We start from the raw sequence: 20,062 nt of genomic DNA on the forward strand, positions 1-20,062 counted from the left end.
AAGCTCTCTGCTGCCATACTTACTCTTCTGCAGACACATGTCCCTGTGTTGTCCTCCATGGTCACACTCAAGGCAGGACAACGGCTCTGGAGGCAGAGAACCCAGCACAGTGGGTGCTTCCTTGTTCCGTATGGCACCTCCCGTGCCATCTCCAAGAGCTTGGATCCTCTTGGTTTTACCAGCAATAAGGGTCTACCACAATAGCAGGGCCAAACTTTCGCTGTAGTTGATAACTGCCTCTCTTTGCCTTTTCCTCAAGGGGTGGTTTCATCCTTGTGAGGTAGTTTTGGTTGAATTTGGAGCCTATCTCTGTTCTTTCCCCTCCATATTCTCTGCTGTGAGGGCTGAGCGTGGGGTGGGCGGCTGTGTATTGCCATAATGCAGAGCATGTTTGCAAAGCGGAGTGAATCATTTTTGCCTATCAGTTTAATCGTCAAATGCTGCCTCTCTCCCAGAACCACTCTCAAATAGATGACAACTTTCTCTAATTTAATCATTAGCCCTAATTATTCGATCCATCTCTCCTATTAATAACACGCAGTCGGCAGATTGACAGTAAACAGCTCTGTGCAATTATTTTGCTGGGTGAAGTTGGAAGCGTGAGCTGTGCCAGGTATTTCTGCTAGGGCAGATTGCATGGTGCATCTCCGCCTGCCGACGGCGTGGATCTGAAAGCCCAGAACTGCATTTCTGGTGTGAATGCCCCTGTTTGCAAAATGAATGCATGCCAAAAAGCTGCTGGTTCCCAGACTCAAAAGGCATTTGTGTGAATATCTGTGAAAAGGGAATACAAAGAAGGACCGAAGCAGATATATTTTAAATAGCTCAATAAATCATCTGCTTTGAGTTTTCAGGAGGCGGCTTTCTTTGGGCTCACCACATGCCCATATGCAAAGTTACAGTGGGAATTTGCCACCTGAAGCTAAGAGTGACTTCTGGCAAGGGCACAAGAGAAGTGCCTGGTATTTAATGAGCGTGATGTTAATCAGCTACATTGTATTCTGTTCTTCCAGCCGCACCGAGATCCCCTTTAGCAGCATGTGAAGCCTTTGCCTTTCTTTCCCAGTGCTCAGAGGATCACAGGATCATGGAACAATTTGGGCAAGGACATCACCAAGCCACCAGCACATTCCTTATGGCTAAACAGCTTTGAGCCCACTTGTGAGGCTGCAGTCTTGTATTTCACTCCTAGCAGGGAACAAACAGGGACCTCCCTTATGCATATACAGACCCAAATTTAAAGCCACTGGGGCATTCACCAAAAGAGGCCCTGATGCTCTGGCTCCCAACAAAAGCCCCTGTGAGGGAAATCGCATCAACTTCTGATGGGGAGAGCTCATTCCCTGGTTTTGAATTCACCCGAGATGCAGAGTTTATTCAATTATTGGCCATCTAGAGAACAAAACATGGCTGCAATCCAAATACCAAATGGGCAGGGGAGACGATGACATCCGGGTTAACCCTTTGCTCACTGTCCAGCTGGAAGGCAGAGTACCACCGAGCTGTCCTACAGGCATGCACCACGTACCGCCAAGGTTTGAGCTATTGGCTCAGAGGTGGAAAAAGCTCAATATGATGTGGTACCCAACAGGAGGATGCTCTATACACAAGCCTCCTTTTGTAAGGGGACCCCACGGAGCACAAAGGGCCTTCTGTCCTCAGGGGAGACCCACGGCTGGAAAACAACAAAGAGAGACACCGGGAAAGCGTCTGGTTCATTATTCCCTTCTGAAAAGCTCTCCAGCGTCAGGCTTTTTGAAGGAAGCGCCGGGGCGAGGAGGGGGTGTGGATTAAGGCCGAGATGTATTGGCAGAGGCAAGGAGGGGGAACGCAGTGGTGGGGCTGGCGAGATGCAAAGCCTTGCTAAGTGCACCAGGAGGGTCTCAGATGGAGCTAGCAGAGGGGACCACATGCCAAGCTCCGGCTGTAGCTCAAAGCCTTTCTCTTTGTGCCATGACCTGAAGGGCTCAGGAGAGCTGTCCTCATGGAGGATGCCTTCACATGAGCTGATCAAACACAGGGAACAGAGAATATTCCCCCTGCTACACCAAGCTTGCTTGGTATTTCAGGACTGCTTCCGGCACAGGACTGCTCCCGGTCACCCAAAGTCACTGCACATCCCTAGAGAAGCAGTACCACTAATTTTGCCAGGGCTGTGCAGCCACACTGACAGTTCAAGGGAGCAGCCCCATTCAGCACCGTCTTTTTCCATCTCAAATCCCATCACGAAGTGTCAATAGAATTTCTACCAGAGGGGAGGCTGGAGAAGGCTCCTGGGAACCACTCCTGTATCAAATTTGGAGCTGCAGGAGACTTGCAGCGTCCTCCTCACCGTTTGCTGCTGGTAATCTTGCAGAGCAGGATTTGCTCTCAGGGGAACAAGGAGAGAAATCTTTGCAGGGATAGGCTCGCCTCCCATCCTCTTGCGGGACAGGCAGTGATCGGCCCGGCTTGCCTTTGCCATTACCCAGCAGCAGGAGCCTGGCAGCAGGCAGTACGGGCTCTCGCTTGGGCTGAGCTTGCCCTCTGATGGCAAATCCCGGTAGTGAGAACAAGCCGGCTTTGCAAAGCCCCATTCTCTGCCCATCTCCAGTGCTGCTGAAGCATCTCAGGGTGCTGTTGCCGTGCAGGCATCCTCGGCTCCTGAGTTGAAACACGTCGAGAAAAGATGAACCTAGAGATGGAAAAAGCCCAAATTAGGGGGAGAAGCCCAGAACTGAGATTAAATACCACTTCCAGGCAGAGGATGTATGGCTGAGGTCCAAAGGCAGTGAGGACTGCTAGGTGCTGGATTCTGTGCATAGTCCCAACTTCCAGTCTGGGTATCACAGAATCACAGAATGGCTTGGGTTGGAAGGGACCCTAAAAACCATAAAATCCTGATCCCTGCCATGAGCTGGCTGCCCCTCACCAGCACAGGCTGCCCATGGCCCCATTCAACTTGGCCTTGAGCACCTGCAGGGGTGGGGCACCCACAGCTTCTCTGGGCAGCCCGTGCCAGTATCATGTTGTATTTCTCTGGCCACACATGTAAGGAGGGATGAGAGCAGTGACAACGTGGTGTCTGTTATAATCATGAAAAATCCACATTGCACAAGGCAGCATCACAGTGATCCATCCCGGTGAGCTGATGCAGAGGAGCAGAGCCTGGCAAAGCAGTGGGCAAAAGGCAGGAGAGGTGCTCAGCCATCAGGGAAATGTGTACGTGGAACTTCAGACAATGAAAGGGACCTCAAGACAGGGCAACTGCTTCTGCTTGGGTAGGTCAGAATGAAGTGAGACCCCTCCTTTCAACCTCATGTGAGTTCAATCAAAACAAATGCCATTTCATAAGACACAAACGATGCAGCTGGCAGCAAAGAGATGACACAACCCCAGATAACTTCTTTTTCTTTTCACTTTAAGGGATAAAAGGTGTTTAAACACAGCAGCAAATGTTAATATTTTATTTTGCTGATTCTTCACCTCTGAAAATGAAAATGCTTGAACCACTTATGCTCAAAATCCCTACAGTAGCTTGGAGTTATATTGCGGCTAATGCACAAAATTTCCTCTGGGAGAGGCAAAGGTGTTGCTATAAAGCACTGAAATTCCTCTTTTTTTTTACTAACACCATATGATGCTAACTATATCAGAGGTCACTGAGCATCTTCTCTCCCAGCAATACTTGATATTGCACTTTTAAACTCACAAAGTAAATTAAAAAGGAAAAAAACCCCAAACCCAAGAGTGCTGCCCATCCACCATACCATGCAGATTCCCTACATCTCTGCATCTGATTTCAGGAATTAAAGACTGGAGATGTGCGTCTTCCCTTTAAGCAGAGGAAGGAGCGTGTCTAATGGGTAAGGATGGGGTCTCCCAGATAGCTGTGCTGTGAGTTTGCTTTAGGAGAAGTTGCTGACAGCCTAATTTTCAGATTTATGGAGCATTAAAGTTCCCATTGACTCTGTAACCAGGTGATGAATCTGTCTGTGCTTCATTTTTCTCAGCTAGAAAATGAGAAGAAATGGCATTTCTGTCACTGGCTAGCTGGGAGGTTAATGCAATGATTATTAATAAGGCTCTCTAATGACCTCTGGAGCAGCAATTCCCCAGCCCAGGGGCAGCTCCTAGCAGGGGCTGCAGTGCTGCTGAGCAGACCAACAGGCAAAGGAAGCAGAAGTAATTTTCCTAATGGCAATCAGCAGTGGAGCCCAGGACAGGATTATGGTTTCCTCATACACCTGGCCCATGTCGCACTGCATGGAAGGAGATGAGGTCTCCCTGGGCTTCTGCCGTTGTGCTGACAGCAGGTATCACATCTTCCACTTGCACAGGTAAATGGAGCTGCAGGCACAATAGGCACTCACTTACAGTGAGCAGGATTTATGGATCCAGAAGAGCAGAACCTATGCCGCTATTAAGGCTCACTCATCTATAGACACTACTTGTCTGCTCCTTCCTTTAGTGCCAGGTTCCTGCCTCATCCAACACATGGCTGTGCAGGCCATTCTATGATTCTGATGATGATCTTGAAAACCATGTTCCTTATCCTGGTACAGTGCAGATACCTGTGTATCTCTAAGTAGTAGCATCTAATCTTCCCCTAGGCTGCATGCATTGATTTTGGGACTGGTAATGCAAGGTAACCCAGGAAATGAAAGGTCCCCGGTGATTAGCAGAAGCCACAGGCTGCTCAATATTCATCAGGGAAGCACAGACAATGTCTTTGATTCCAGAACCTCCAGGAACTCATAATGATTTCCTGAAGCTCAGTATCATAGAGTTGGCCTTCAGGCACTGCAGGTACTGGTGCTCAGCTCCCGCTTGCAGTTGTAAGCAGTGTTGTGACAGTTAGACCAAGGGAAAACAGCTCACCTCCAACACCTTTCACCTGTGCTATGTTTGCCCCCCTGGATCACAGGCACTGACAGCATCAAGAACTGCACAGCTTTTCCATGACCAGACCATATTTTGGTATGCATGAAGCATGCAGACATACTACTGCCTTTATTATTGCTTGTGACAACTTTGCTTTTTCCTTGGGTAACATACTAGTCTGCTGCAGACGCTCATCCCTGTAGCTTCTGATTGCTCTAGAATACAAGGAACTGTTGCTTTCCTCTTTGGCTCAAAACAAATCAAGGCCCCTTAAAATCCTCAAGAAAGGGAACTTCAGTAGCAGCAATAAAGAGTTAACACATGGGAGTGACTATAATGGCAGATGTAGCTTGTAAAGGTGAGTCTGCTGACCCAGACTGAGAAGAGAAGCGGCTTTGACTTCCCTGGCTCAGCTTCGTCGGACTGTTTTGATTGTTGCCGTCAGGTTTGGCTTTTTAACCAACATTAACATCTCCTTTTGGGAGATGCAGGATCTGGCCATCCCTGGCACACAGCAGATTGCTGACCAGCACTGACAGCCACTATTTTCTCCCAGACCAGTTTTCCCAGCCATCATACTGGTTTTGCAGCCCACTGAAGGCGCATTCTGCTACCTGCGCTGGGAGGAGTGCTGCAGACCTCAGCTCAATGGGCATTTCCCCATACCTGGTTTTGGGATTACCAATCTTGGGGGCTGCCCTGGAGTTTCACCAGCTGCCTTGAAATCTCTTTAACCCTAGACAGGTAGAACTGATGGCAGGCAATACAGTTACTCAATGCAAAGCAGGCTGTTGTATTTTTATTACTTATAGGCTGTTTGAAAAGAAACAAGTGGTTTTTATAAAGCAGTGAGGCAGCGGCACAGGTTGAAAAGAGAGGTAGGTGCTGGTGCCCCATCCCTGCAGACAGCCAAGGTCAGGATGGATGGGCTGTGAGCACTGATGGAGCTGTGTCCCTGCTCAGTGCACAGTGGGACTGAAAGGCCTTTAGGACGGAACCGTTCGGGATCCCCTCAGCCCCAATGGACCCGCACGGACACACATGGAACCACGGCTCCATGCTCCGCTCCGCATCCCCGCCCCGCTGGGAGGAGCCCCGCATGCGCGGCGCCGTGTCCGCCTGTCAATAAAGATTGAACCAGCTCCGTGCCGGGGGCGCTCGGGCGGGCGCGTTTTGTTGGGCTGTTTTTTTTTCCCCTTCCTTCTCCTTCCTTTTTCCCCTCCCCTTCTTCCAACAAACTTTATTGTTCCGGCGGCGCCGCGCGCGCGCGATGCGCTGAGCCCGCCGCGCTCGGCCCCGCTCCGCCCGGCCCGGCCTCGGCATGTCGGGCAGCCGCCCGCCGCCGCACCCCGCCGCGCCGCCCGCCGCCCCGGCCTCCTCCTCCTCCTCCTCTTCTTCTTCCTCCTCCTCCGCGGCTATGGCGCCCGGCTCGTCCTCCTCGGGCGGAGCGTCGGCTCGGCCCGTGCTGGTGGCTGCCGCCGTGTCGGGATCGGGAGCGGCGGCGGGCGCGGGGCTGGCCCGGTTGGCGGCGGCGGCGCGGCCCGGTGGCGGCTCGTCGGGAGGCGGAGGGGCGGGAGGAGGGGGCAGGAAGAGGCCGCTGCTCACCCCGCTCTGCAACGGGCTGCTCAACTCCTACGAGGACAAGAGCAACGACTTTGTGTGGTGAGTGAGGGGGTTGGGGGGGAGCGAGGCCTTCCCAGGCGGCCCTCAGCCCCTCCTGTGGTCCTGGGCCCTCTCTTCCAGGGGGCTCCTGCTGCCCCGTTCCCACTCAGAAGGATCCTGGAGTTGGTCCCGTGGTTTACTTGCTTATTTAAGGACTGATAGGGGCCTGCAGCATCTCCCTTACGAGGGGAAGCTGAGAGTGAAGCTTATGGCTGTTTATCTGTACAACGGGGCCAGGCTCTTTTGGTTATAGAATCATAGAGTCGTAGAATGGTTTGGGTTGGAAGAGACCTTTCAGATCATCTAGTTCCAACCCCCCTGCTATAGGCAGGGACACCTCTCACTTTTGGTGCTGCCCAGAGGCAGAACAAGGGACAGTGGGCGCAAATTGCAAGGTAGGAAGTTTCATACTAAGGTGAGGAAGAAGTTCTTTGGGGATCTGATCAATATCTATAAATATCTAAAGTGTGGTATGCAAAGGGAGAAAACCAGACTCTTTTTCAATGCTTGTGACAACAGGAAAAGGGGAAATAACGACAAACTGGAGCATGGGAAGTTCCACATGTATGTGCATAAGAACTTCTTCATAGTAAGAGTGACAGAGCTGTGGAACGAGCTGCCCAGGGAGGTTGTGGAGTCTCCTCTCTACTCAGGCATCCACCTGGGTATTGAATACCTGTACAGCCTGGTGTAGGGAGCCTGCTTTGGCACAGAGGTTGGACTAAATGGTCTTCAGGGGTCCCTTCCTGCTCCTTCAGTTCTATATGTCTTTACTGGGCAGGTAGCAGAGCAGTGGGACAGGCTGGACAGAGAGAGGTGGTGGAGTCCCCTTCTCAAGGCGACTTGAGCACTTTCTTATTGCTTTTGCAGAGTTCCCTTCCAACTGACCCCTATGATTCTGTGTCCCCTTGGCCATTGCTTTATTTATTGATTTATTTTTGGATGCTGATCACCACAAATCCAGCAAAACTGGTGTGCGCCTTCCTTTGTTAGCTGGAGAGAAGTGTTTGTGTCAGCCCAGCACCTAGACCCAGATGAGTAAGGAACTTCTGTGCTGATGAGAAACATTTTCTTCCTTAATCCTCTACATATGTCATTCTTCTAATGTTCAGAACTTCTGCAGTGATGAGGAAAGCTTTACTTCCTTGAACCTCCCCACATGTCATCCTTCTGATGTTCAGCCAGGGCTGCCGTTTATACTTGAAAATACCCGTCCAGCAGATGTGGAAGACCAAGGCCCAATGCTGTGTCTGCTGTGGGATCTGATGGTAATTCTCAGTTTAAAGACAGCTTGCTGGTAATGGGTTTCAAATCTTTAAACGTCAGGAGGAGGTTTGGTGTTTATGGCTGGGGGGATGTACTAGAATGTGAGAACAGAAAGGTGGGGTAAATGCTCTCAGCTGTGGGGTGAGCCGTGATAAGAGACTAGAAATAAGTGTGAGCTGTAGGAGAGTCATCGGCTGGAAGTACAAGAAGAAAAGAAGTGAACTACAGCTGCCAAGGTGGCCCTGTCTGACTGCTGACTTGCAGGGGAGGATTGGATGGTTGTGTCTGCAGGACACATGTCATAGCAAAACCCCACGGACCCTAAAGTCGTCTGTTAGAGTAGATGGGAATTATCCTTATTACTCAAGTGAAGCTGCTGTGATGTTGGTGGCAGGAAAACCAGCAACTGCTTGCTAGTAATAGGAGTAATTTTTGGTCGTTACCTGTCGCTGTAGGTTTGCTCTGTAGTGGAGTTGGGGTGAGCAGGCAGCTGTAATTGGCTGGTGCGCTCTGTCTGAACAGTGGGCCTTGTTAAGTGGGTTTAAGGGCACTTGTTTGGAGAAATAGCTGCTTTGCTATTGTTTTGTGGTTACGGTAAGTAATGTGATGCTGAATGCACTTGTCTATTCATTATGCTCTGGTCTGCAGCCATCACTTCGCATCCCTGTCCAGTCAGTTTTTGCTGCATGCTTTGTTATGAGTTGTAGAAATAAGGTTGCTGAAAGGAAGGGGGCATCAAGTTCTTACCATTAAGTTTGCAGGACAGTTTAAATACTTTGAGTCCATTCAAAATTTCATGCAGCTGCTTTCTTTCCTTGCAGGCAGGTGCTGCAAGGAGAGTGTGTAATTAGTTGTTTTCTCCTCATTCAGGAGTGCTGCTGGCTTGAATAAGCGAGAAGGAAAAAGAATAATCAGCTGAGCAGTAATCAGGGCAAAATACCTTTCCCATCCTTTTGTGCTTTAAAGAACAGCCACGCTGGGCCTACTTAACTACAGGTCAGAGACTTTAAGAGCAAGTAATAATTAGAGTTAACTTACCTGGGTTCTTCACTGCTATGTATGTCAGTGGGCTGTAGCACCTGCTATGAACAATAGGTTTGAATTATAGCACTCATCTCTTTTATTTATTTATTTAGAAGTAGCAGTACAGTTATGCAATACAGAAGTGAAAACTCAACTGGCAACTTTGAGTAACATCCAGCAAGACAGGTGTCTGCACAGGTTTGAAGAACTGAAGCTTTGGCTGACTTAGTCTGAGAAGAGGAAGCTTTCTTTCTTTCCAGGGATGCTTTCAAGACTCTGCCAGATGCAGGGGTTGCTCAGTGATCTTCCTGCGTATGGACTGTGAGTTACTATTCGATGCAGCTGCAAGTTTGGCATCATGTTCTGTCTATACCAAGCTGAAGCTGGAGGAGGAAGGACCTTCACATATACAACTCACCTGAACTTCTTTGTGAAAATCCTCTTGGTAGCATAAGTGTGCACAGCCTCTCCATCTCATAAAAATGTGCTTTCAGAAATGTGAGGCCTAGGCTTTAATGCAAATGCTGGCATACGCTGCTAGTCTGAGTTGTGAAATCTTGAGCTCAGGGGTTTGTAAATAGGTACTGTTTGTAGTACTTTTCACCTTCTGCCTGGAAACGCATTACGCCAGACCAGGAGAGCGCATGTGTGTGACTTACTAGACAGCTTTATGGTAATATGGTTGACTTCATGTTCCTCTTGGTATAGGATGTAGAATTTAAAGATAGACTTTGTATTGCTTGTATAGCCAAGCCTCCTTCCAGTCGCCTCAGGAGTGACTGAAAGGGAATCTTCTAATAGGAATATTTCCTCCTCTGAAGCAGTGTAATTGCCTATGGTTTTCCCAGGCCTTACTTTAACCCTCCCAGTTAATGGTTGGCTCAAACTTTCTAAAACCAGTTGCCAGTTGTTCTGCTTCCCAAACTGGGGGGTCTGAACTGCAGGCTGACTTTTCAGTGGCTGTTTTGTTTCATCACTTGTTTGAGCTCTGACATAAATAAGAGCATATGGAGAAGAGGATATTGCATACAGAGGTACGCCCAGCTGACTTGGGCGTGGGAAGCTCTACTTGCTACATTTAAAGGTAGACTTGTAGGTCTTTAAAACCAGTTCTTTCCTTAGGTGCTTCCCTGTTAATGATGTCATGTGTAAGTATAGTTGTTTGTATTCTTGTGGTTTGCTGTTACATTTGAGCTTTGTATCAAGTATAGTTGATGGCAGTGGTCTTTATTTACTCTGAGTGTGACCATTCAGAGCCTGTAGCCAGTGCTGCTCTCTTGGATCCCAGAAGGATGGAATAGGAGGGAGAAACTTTAACAGGTCTGCTTTGCTTTGGAACACATGGAAATAAGAAATGTGCTTGGATTTTGTAGTGATCACTTCAACCAGACCCACAGATAAGCTTTTGTGGTTTAGAAAGCATGGGGTAGGTAATTGTTCAGTTAATAAAGTATCTGTATCTGTTAAAGAGGAGTGAAATTGGTGGCTTGCTGGAGTAACCTGCACCTTTTTTACATGACTCTTCTTCTTGTGACCATCAAACAGTGAATAGGAGCTACCTTGTGTAGAGGAGCCTTGGTTTCACCATGCCTATGCTTCAGTGAATGCTGCAAGTTGTAGTGAGTCTCAAGTTCCTGTCTCGTGCCTCTGTTCATTTCTTAACTTTCCTTCTATTGAACTAACATAAAGCAACTGCTGCATAGCAACTTCTCTGGTTAACAGCCAGCTTGGCTTTGATAAGTATTAAAAGGCATCAATCTTGTTTCCCCTTGTAAATCATTGAGTATCTGGGGTGGGATGGAGGGGGGGAATGGTTCCTAATGGTAACTTTAGGCTCTGTTGAGAGTAACCCTGGTGCCAAGTGGCTATTTTTGCAGGCTCTGTTTGCTTTTTCTCAGCTGTTTTGGGTCTGTCACTTTTCCAGTCAAACTGGCATGAGGAAGAATAAGTTGGGAAACAATGGTCTGGGATAGCTGTCATGTCAGGAGGCTATATTCCTTCTTTAGCTCTAATTTGTGATGTCTTGCTGCAGACAGAAAAGCTGTTTCCTGCACTTATTGTGAGCAGTGTGCTAGGAGTGTACCAGAGAAAACACATCTGTTGCTGCAGAAAACAGCAATTTTTAGCCTGTCTTCAAATAATGGCATGTTATATGGCATGGCTGGAAGGCAGCAAAGTGATTAAACTCTTCATTACCAGTGGGGAGAGACCAGATTCAGAGACTATATAACCACAGGTTTTTGACTCCTTGTTTTCTGTTAGCTAGCCTTTAAGTGATGCTTGCTTTTCCTCTTAACTAAAAAGTGCCTTAAAACTAAGTTACTTCTTGTAGAAACAAGAGACCTTAACACCTTTTGTTGGTGCAACTTGGGACAAATGATTCACAGTAAAGGATCTGCTGGGGCACAAGAGGAGCAGGTACCTGTTAATTACTATAGCGACTTTGGAGGACCAGGAATGATGCAAAGGATAACATTCTGCTTTGCTCACAGTTAAGTTGTGTTCACGTAGCTGATTTTCTTGGGGTATTTAAGACAACCTAGTTTGTGTGTCAGGTTGAACAAACTTAAAGGCATCTATCCTTCCCAATTTGGTCACTTTGAAGGGGATTTAGTTTGCAGTGGCCATGGCATCCACTCTTTATGGGCTTAAAAGATACTTTAAGAGATGTTCCTCCTCCTTTTAAGTGCTCAGGGGTCCCAGACATCTCTGAACAGAGTGGTGGGATAAGGGAAATGATTCCTGTGATGACTTTGCTTAGCTAGGTATTTCCTGGTTTGGTCTGACATCAAATGTTTTCATCTTAAAAGCCTTGTAAAAGCTGTTAGTGGTTTTTTAACAGGTTATCCTATGAAAATGCACATCATAAGGGGGAGGCTGCTTCTGAAGAAGTTCTGCTGACTAACTCCTCTCTGAGTGTAGATGTGTATGGACTAGCGGGAGTGTGAGGACGGCATTGGAATCTCTGGGTTTGAAAGCAAGGTGTAGCTTGTAGCGTGTCTGTAGCATGTGTTACATAGAAAATTATGATACTGTTATCCACAGCACCTTGCTAGATAACTGGTCGAATTCTGAAGGTATGTATGTCATAGCATGTCTTACCAACCATCAGGAATAGCAACTAGAGTAGTCACTGGAAGTTAAGAGCAGCTTTTTGTCTTTCATTTGCCTTCCATTTCCCCTTCAAATTTGGTGCAACCGCTTATCAAGGAGGCAGATATCCTGTATTGCTATCTCAGTAGATCCCTTTACCTCCTACCTGCCCTGGGCTCTGTGGAAAGAAATAGCTCTGGAAAAAACAAAAGCCTTGGTGTCCAACTGCGTTCTCCTGTTTTCCTAGTTTGGGTTCCCGTTTCCTCTATTCTGTTGTCTCTTGTCACTTTATAACACTGCTGGGCTGTTGGTTCCCACTTGCTGCACTGTACCTTCAGGCTGTTGGCTCCTACTTGTTGCATTGTATACCTTTGGGTGCCCTTCAGCTCTGCCTGCAGTCTGGTGTGCCCTGCAGGGCACAGCCCTCACTGGCACCTGTGCCTCAAGCTTGTTACAGCTAATTCTCATGACATCACTGTTGAGTCATTTCTTTTAACTGTGCATAGCTATTGGCTGAAAAAATAGAAGAAAAAACTGATCTTGATGTCACATAGGCATAATTTATGTTAAAAATAGTTTAGGGTCAGCTTGAACTGGCCAGGAGGTTCAATGCTTGTCAGTGGTGCTTTGGCTTTGAGTGGTTTACAACTGTTGAAAGCTTCAGGGGTGAACACGTACCTGGTCTCCCGTTGGAGCAAACTGCAGTATTACTCAGAGTTCAAAGAACTGTTGATTGCCCTTTTGATCTTTATGCTGCCTAGTTGCTGTTGCATTTTTCTGTCCTTTTCAATTTTACAATCATAAAAGATTACACTTGTTTGAATGGCTGCTTCAAATTAATAACACTTCATAAAAAATACAACTTTTTTTTTTCCAGTCCCATCTGCTTTGATATGATTGAAGAAGCCTACATGACAAAGTGTGGACACAGCTTCTGGTAAGATCTTTGTATTGCACAGATCATCCATCCTGTATGGTGCTTGAGACCTAACATTGCTGTGGACCACTTTCCTTGTGAGTTATTACTTCTGTTTTCTGGCCTTGCACTGAAGACATTGAAATCAAGTTTAAAAGGTGGTTGCTACCAGTTAGACTAACATAAAGAAGTCTAAGTATTTAAGATGAAGCTTTGTGCTGCCATATTTCTCTATAGAGGGAAAAAAATGAGAAGTTTTAAACTGCTGTTAGCACTCCAGGGTCAGGGCTGCTTCTGCAGGAGGGCTTTTTCTATTGCCATCTGAAGCAGTGGGTGTTGCTGTTATAAAGGTCATGAGAGCCGGTGTTGGTGTTGGCAGGTCCTCTGCTTTTGTGCAAGACTGCATGCAATTGGCCTCCATGTTATCTATTGCAATTCCATTAAACTTAAGACAGAGGGTGTGCTTCAGGCTTGCTTCTTTATTACCTCCTTTATATTTTTCTCTTTGCAAACTGTTTACTAGGAAACTACTATATCGAATTGGCTTTGAGGTTCATGTATTTTTCAGTATGGTATCTCTGGCTTTCACAAAGAGCAAATCTTCTGTGGAGAAGGACACGAACCCTCCAGGTGCAGGTGTGAAGTTACCTGCTTCCCTGGTTTCAGAGTGGGGTTGGAATAAGTGTTGACCCGTGAGGTTTTAATGTCTGGTGTGTGCTGCCCTCTTACAGCACCTGTTAAATAGGAAAATTATTTCCTACCTTTTGCAAGTGGTAGTGTTTTAGGAGCATAAAACCATTACCTTGAGCAGCAGATTCAGTTAACTTTCAGGATAAGTTTTGTCTTGCATACAGGTAAGGTAACATTTGATACAAAGCACAAAACATAATGCTTCATTATAGATCACTGGGATTTCTTTATTCTAAGAAGTCCAAGATGAAAGGCGTAATTATTTAGGTAGAACAGAGCAATGATGTGTCATTGGATGTTTCTTTCAATTGACTTAAAGCTGGGTAGGGAGTGAGGTTCTTTAGCTCCATGCTGAAGTGCATCTTGTTAGTCCATCCCTCAAATAGCCAACAAGTTTATCACAGCACCTTTGGAGTGCCTTGTATTAAGAACAGCTACTGGGAGATGGGGTGAAAAATGTGAGGCTCTTCTAAAGGTCTGAATGTGCAGTAGTTTTCAGTGTACTTGCAAAGTATTTGGCTGATGTAGAAAGGTGCTTCTGAATAATGCTGTCCATCTGCCTGCTCTACCTGTGGAAAAGGAGCATGAATTTAAGATGTGAGTGTGACTGAATTAGCCACATTGTCACAATCCTTACTGAAATAAAAGAGCCGAGTACTTAAAACACAGTTTTGTAATCCTTGCTAAGAACTTCAGTTTTTGCTGTAGCATGCCCTTAGTCAGTATTGGAGTGCTTTGACTCTACTGTAGCATCTTGGCAATGCAGCCATTAACTAGGCATCTAAATGAAGTACACGTTACCTAAGGTATATATTCTTTCCTTTATGCATATGTACCTTTTTCTTTTCTCTTTATTTATTTTTACTTAATTGTTTTTCTTTTAATAGCTACAAATGTATTCACCAGAGCTTGGAGGACAACAACAGATGCCCCAAATGTAATTATGTTGTGGACAACATAGATCATCTTTATCCTAACTTCTTAGGTGAGCCCTGGGTTTGTTTGTGTAAGTAACGTCTTGGTTGTGATGGGAGACATGTGCTTGTAAATTCATCCTATAAATAACCTGCTTGCAGAGATTGAAAATGAAGTCCAAGCATCATCCCTTTGGTCAGCTGTGTTTTAAAATAAATAAATACACGTGCTTAGTAGTATAAATTGTTAATACTCCACTGCCTCTAGCAGTTCTGTATGCTGAGTTATGGCAGCAAGACTCTGGCTTGCTTTTTATAGCATGTAGACAGCAGCGAAATGTTTTATGTCGACTAGAGATTTCAATCTCTGTAATTACTTCTGATTTCTTGTGCTGCCATTTGTTTAATAACCAAGAACTTAACGCTGTTTCTGAAGTACAGATGCTGATGTGGGGAGGCTGAATTGTATATGGTGCTACTTTGACTGCCAATGTGGCTCATGTGATGCATTTTAGTGTCTAAATTACATACAGAAAATCTTTTTGTGTGTACACAGTACTTATTATTTGCTACATAAACAAAGAATGGAAATAGTTAAATACTGTGTTACAGGGAGAAAAGATCAAAGTGAAACATGTTGGAGTATGAAATATCAAAATTGAACAAAATCTTGATTTCATAGCTGGGATACCCGTTTAATAATAGCCTCAAAGCCACAATAGCCAACAAATGTTTCAGAAACTGGCACGTTTGCTGGTTTTTTAATGTATCTTTATACTCTTCACAAAAATATGTCCAGATAGTAAATTGGTAGGAGAAAAATGTCAGCAACTTCGTACTGTTTTAGATGCAAGTTAACTTTGTGTAATTGCAAATAAAGATTGGGATGGTTTTTTCTCATTTTATTTGAGCTTTTAAATCTCTCTTCTGATATCTGGTTGTTTTTTGTTTGTTTGTTTTCAGTCAATGAACTTATTCTTAAACAAAAACAAAGATCTGAGGAGAAAAGATTCAAACTGGACCATTCAGTGAGTAGCACCGTATGTTCAAACTTTCTTACTTTATATTTATTTAAAGATTCTGTACAACATTAGTCATTATGTGGCTTGGTTTATAGGAGATTATATTGTCAAGCTGGTGTTTTAATATGCTTTATGGGGAAATAACACTAATGTTAGTGGCAGTGCATCTCCACAGCCTTGTTGACTCTAGTTCTTCCTGCCAGCATTCGTACAGGTAGAAGCAAGTTGCTAATTACTTAGCATAACTAAATGTCATGCGATGTACTGAATATAACCTGAGAAAGTACCCGTGGAAGCACGCTTATTTAAAGGTAATCATCTTTATTCAGTGTTGGAAATTACAGCTGTATTAGGACTAATAGTAGTACAGGCTTGTCTGATCATGTGCGAGAAGTTAAGTTCTACAGAGAAACTGAAGGATAATACTAACCACAAGAGGGAGAAAGATGTGTTTGGAGTACTGCTGTCCTGGCTCTGATCCCAGATGCGACTGCCTGGTTCTCTTCTAGACTTTGTTCATGTTGTGGTAGCAGAGTGCAATTTAGGCTGAGCTGTGTTCTCTGGAGGAAATCCCTGTGCTGTAGCAGTGGATGCTTTTGTATGTTTAAGATCAGAACAGTATATGATATTAATCAGGAAACTTGCATATTTGTCTTAGTACTTCTGGTTTCCTTCCTGGGCTTCCGTAACTCATAAATAAGGATGCAAAGTAAATTTGTTTTGGTCAGTGTAATATAAAAAAAGAAAATTAAATCTCTATTGAGGCCTTATTAATTTAGGGGTTACATTGTAGAAAACAATGCTTCCAGCAGCTGTGTGCTTCAGGAAAGAGAATGCTTTAAAGATTCGTTGGCTTATTTACCACCCATTTTCTACTGAAAATAAAATAGAAGGGAATTGATACCTAACTTTAAAATTCATACAGCTAACCTGAAGGAATGTGCTATAGCTTTTTGGAAATCAATTCTGCTTTCTCACAGTGCACTATTAAAACTATACCTGTGGATACCCTTACGTTAGATAACTGTCAGTAAGTGGAAAAATCTACTATGACATTACTCCAGAAACACTATTATCTGTTTTTGCCAGCAAACAAAAACGCCATGTCTTCTATAAAAAGAAGCCTTGATGCCGTATGTGCTTCTTAACATGCCTGTTCTCTTAACATCAAATGTAATAAAGGAAGTTATTTGCGACATGTTACAGCAAATGAATCCTGTGCTGAGCACTGTTTCTTGGCTGTGTATTCGTCTCATTAATTGAAGAAACCACATTAAGGAATCTCTGAAACTTTCTAAATCGTTTAGTAGAATCCATTAAGGAATAGCACCAGTATGTAAAGATTGTGTTCTGGTCCCTTCAGTGATGGCTAAGACAAGATTCACGCTGCATGTAGCATTAACAAATCAATTGTGTTCTTGTCCATACTGGAAGTGCGTTTCTGGAATCTGGTATCTGTAGATATGAGTCTTCGCCTGTACATTTCATTTTACTCAAACATCTCTTTCTCCTCAACCTCGTCTCATGAGCCCAACAAACCTATAACAGTGTTCCAATTACTTTCCATTTCTGGAAGGAATTTGTTTCCAGATTAATAATTTTCAGGTTAATATTTTGTAGCTTTATTACTATCCTTTTAAAGTATTAAATAAAAATCTTCAGCAGTTCAGCAAGTTCACCATTGAATTCTCTTTTTTTGTGAATCTGATGCTTGTTCTTTCTTTCCATTCTTAGAAGAGTAAAAGTATACCCTGAAATTTATTCTAGATTGTATTACTTGAAACTTCTCTATTAGCATATTGACTTGAAGTGATACATAAATATACATATTTTTTTCTAGCTGTTCCAGATTGAAATTGAGGTTTTTGTCTGTGTGGTTCCCACAGGTTTTAGGCGCTGTGTAAAAAGGAATAATGTTCTATATGGATGTTACATTATTTGTCTTAATGTAGCCAATACAAATACACTATAGCTTCTTAGAAAACGTCTGCTTTGGATTGGAAGGCACTTCTAGTTCTTGCAAACCTAAATATCTTGATTTAATGTCGTAGCTTTTGAGGACAAGGTTTTTGATCCAGCTTTGGGTTTTAGGAGGCCCAGAGACCTTTCAGCTTCATCCTGAGTTTTCCTCATGTAAAGGTATGCTAGCACTGGCCTATAATTCAGCCTTTCCTCTTCTGAAAGATACTTTTTTGCCTAACTTTACTGAGAAAAAGAGGGGCAAACAACCTTCAGAGATGGGAGTCTGGGCTGTACGGTACTGTGCTTGCTCTCCAAGGAGTCCTTTTTAGTTCTAACAAGTTGGATGAAAAGATCAGCCTGCTGAACTCCAGCTTCTTTCCTGCTCTCCTGTTTGCCAGGAAAGTAGTCTTAAGAGGAAAATAGTGGTGGTGTTGGGGTGGGGAGGCATTAAAGAAATGGACTAATGCTACTTTTCAATTTAGCATAAAGCCTTTATGTATTCCTCGGTTAAAAAAATTAAATGGGATTGCCAGTTAACAATATTTCAGGTAGATATAATTCAACTGAGTTTCCATAAACGTGCTTGCTTTCCCTCCCCATAGAAATATGTTCTCAAAAACTAGGGCACAAATCAGATAGAACTGGGGCTGTGTAATAATTTTTTTCCTAGCAGTAGCTGTGTTCTCATAAAGCACAGATGCTTAAAATATCTTCCAAACAAGATAAGCAGTTACACAGCAGTGGGACAGAAGAGCTATTTCCTGTAGGTGTGGGAGAGTTGGGGGATTTTGATTTGTAAAACCTGCTTTGACATTTTTTACAAAGGGATGAAATAGTGCTGTTTGGATACTTGTAGCTGCGTATAGCCCTGAACTTCTTGAACCTTCTGTCCAATGTCTCTCATTTTTCTTTCTAGAATGGCCACAGGTGGCAGATAATTCAAGATTTGTTGGGAACTGATCAAGACAATCTTGACTTGGCTAACGTCAACCTGATGCTGGAGCTGCTGGTGCAAAAGAAGAAGCAATTAGAAGCAGTAAGTTTGTTTTGTGCCTTGTATATTAAGTCAGTCTGAAGGTTGGTGCAGAGTGAAGCAAGCTGTACTGATTGATCAATATGTTGTTGGTTTGGGAAAGATTTAGCCATTTGGTCTCAGATGACCATTTTCAGTTATAAGAGCCAGATCTTCCAAATAAAACTGGGTTACAAACTTTGGCCGAGGGATGCTTGGGTAGCGTTTAAATGGTGAGGAAAAGTTGTATTGGAAGTTGTGTATCTTATTCTTGTAGAATCGATATTTACTCAGTCTGTGTCTCTGGTAGTGGGGGAGTAACACAAAGATACTTATTGACTTTGAGCAAGATTACGTACCTCTCTTGGGGTTTGGAGAGAGGGCTTGTATGTAACTCTTCCACTGTCATTTGTTGATGATAGGGTGGGAGTATAGTTTCTAAGTTCAAAGTAAAACCCCTTTATTCTCAAGCCTATTTGTCACTTGTGACAAATGTGAAACAAAGAAACATGATTGAGCTTATAAGTACTTCTGAGAAGGAAAATCTTGTAAGAATACTTAACTTTCAAAAAAACAAAGTAAAAAGCATCCTCTTACACTTGAAGAATGCTTGACAGCTTTTTTTCTTGAGTTTGCTTGCTTTACTTTTCAATTACAGTTGCAGGGGTGGGGAGAGAGAGGAAGAAAATTACAGAGGAGAAAATTGTGTCCTTGCATCCTAATTTCCTTATTTCTTTCCCTTCTGCCTGTAACGGGTTGTGTGTCGATATCATGAGCTGTTTTGACTGCATGTTCTCAGTCAATCAGTGACAAAAATTTCTGTAGATTGTGAGAATAAACTTCAGAATATTGGAGCACAACTATAGGACTGTATTCTGAAATGTCCTTATTTCATCCTGCGGTCTTCTTTCTCCTCTTCTCTTTCTCTAAGATTTTAACAAATTTAGGTGTAATTATTAAGTTGATGCTTGAAGGAGATAACTATGGAAAGACTGGAAATATGTGTTTTAGTTTCAATGACTTTGTCTTCTATTCAGGAAATGTCTTCAGCCATCGTCATGTCTTCTTACATAATCTCAAGTGTTAGTGTTTTTCAAACAAGTATTTCATCCTTCATTATGCTGTTTGCAGAAGTGAATACTAACAATCTTCAGAGTAGACAAGTGTGCAAAGAACTGGTATTCCAGAAGCATTTTCAGGTGCAGCAGAGGGGGGCCTTCAGAAACACACAAACAACTGTTGCAAAGGTTTCTTCTTTCGTGTAAAAACTTGTCATGAACCAAACAAAACCTTTAAAACCTGCAAGGCAAGTAAAACTACTGTTCTTAGAACTGTCTTCATAATCCAGTTTCTTGTCCTCATCTCTGAATGAAAGCAGCTTTTTTTGCTACGTGAATATATGAGTACTGTGTATGAATGCTTGTTGCTGTCTATGAAAGAGTGGTACACCCTTATTTATTGTTTTACAGGAGTCCCATGCTGCCCAGCTGCAGATCCTTATGGAATTCCTCAAAGTTGCCAGAAGAAACAAACGAGAGGTAACGTGCTTTGTTTCTTAGTGTGTGAGGTGGTGCCTGCTGCTTTCTGTCATATTGTTTCTATGTAAGCAATGTGGAAGCCTGGCATTATCTCAGCAAAT

At 44.1% G+C, this 20,062-nt stretch overlaps 1 protein-coding gene across 2 annotated transcripts in view; it reads left to right on the plus strand.

Moving 5' to 3' along the window:
• The first annotated feature begins 6,002 nt into the window (after nucleotides 1-6,002).
• Nucleotides 6,003-20,062, plus strand: part of COP1 (COP1 E3 ubiquitin ligase) — a 119,699-nt gene continuing 105,639 nt past the window's right edge. Inside the window, exons 1-6 of one of the 2 annotated variants that reach the window (XM_015869783.2) lie at nucleotides 6,003-6,525; nucleotides 12,785-12,844; nucleotides 14,401-14,498; nucleotides 15,391-15,467; nucleotides 18,328-18,447; nucleotides 19,893-19,961. In XM_015869783.2, coding sequence (XP_015725269.2) covers nucleotides 6,185-6,525; nucleotides 12,785-12,844; nucleotides 14,401-14,498; nucleotides 15,391-15,467; nucleotides 18,328-18,447; nucleotides 19,893-19,961 — 765 coding nt within the window. In that variant the 5' untranslated portion in view covers nucleotides 6,003-6,184. The remainder of the gene's footprint in view (nucleotides 6,526-12,784; nucleotides 12,845-14,400; nucleotides 14,499-15,390; nucleotides 15,468-18,327; nucleotides 18,448-19,892; nucleotides 19,962-20,062) is intronic. The other variant, XM_085510957.1, reaches the window with a different exon arrangement.

The sequence above is a fragment of the Coturnix japonica genome, chromosome 11 (assembly GCF_054131305.1).
Source record: "Coturnix japonica strain WE chromosome 11, WE-NBRP24, whole genome shotgun sequence".
Classification (NCBI taxonomy): domain Eukaryota; kingdom Metazoa; phylum Chordata; class Aves; order Galliformes; family Phasianidae; genus Coturnix; species Coturnix japonica.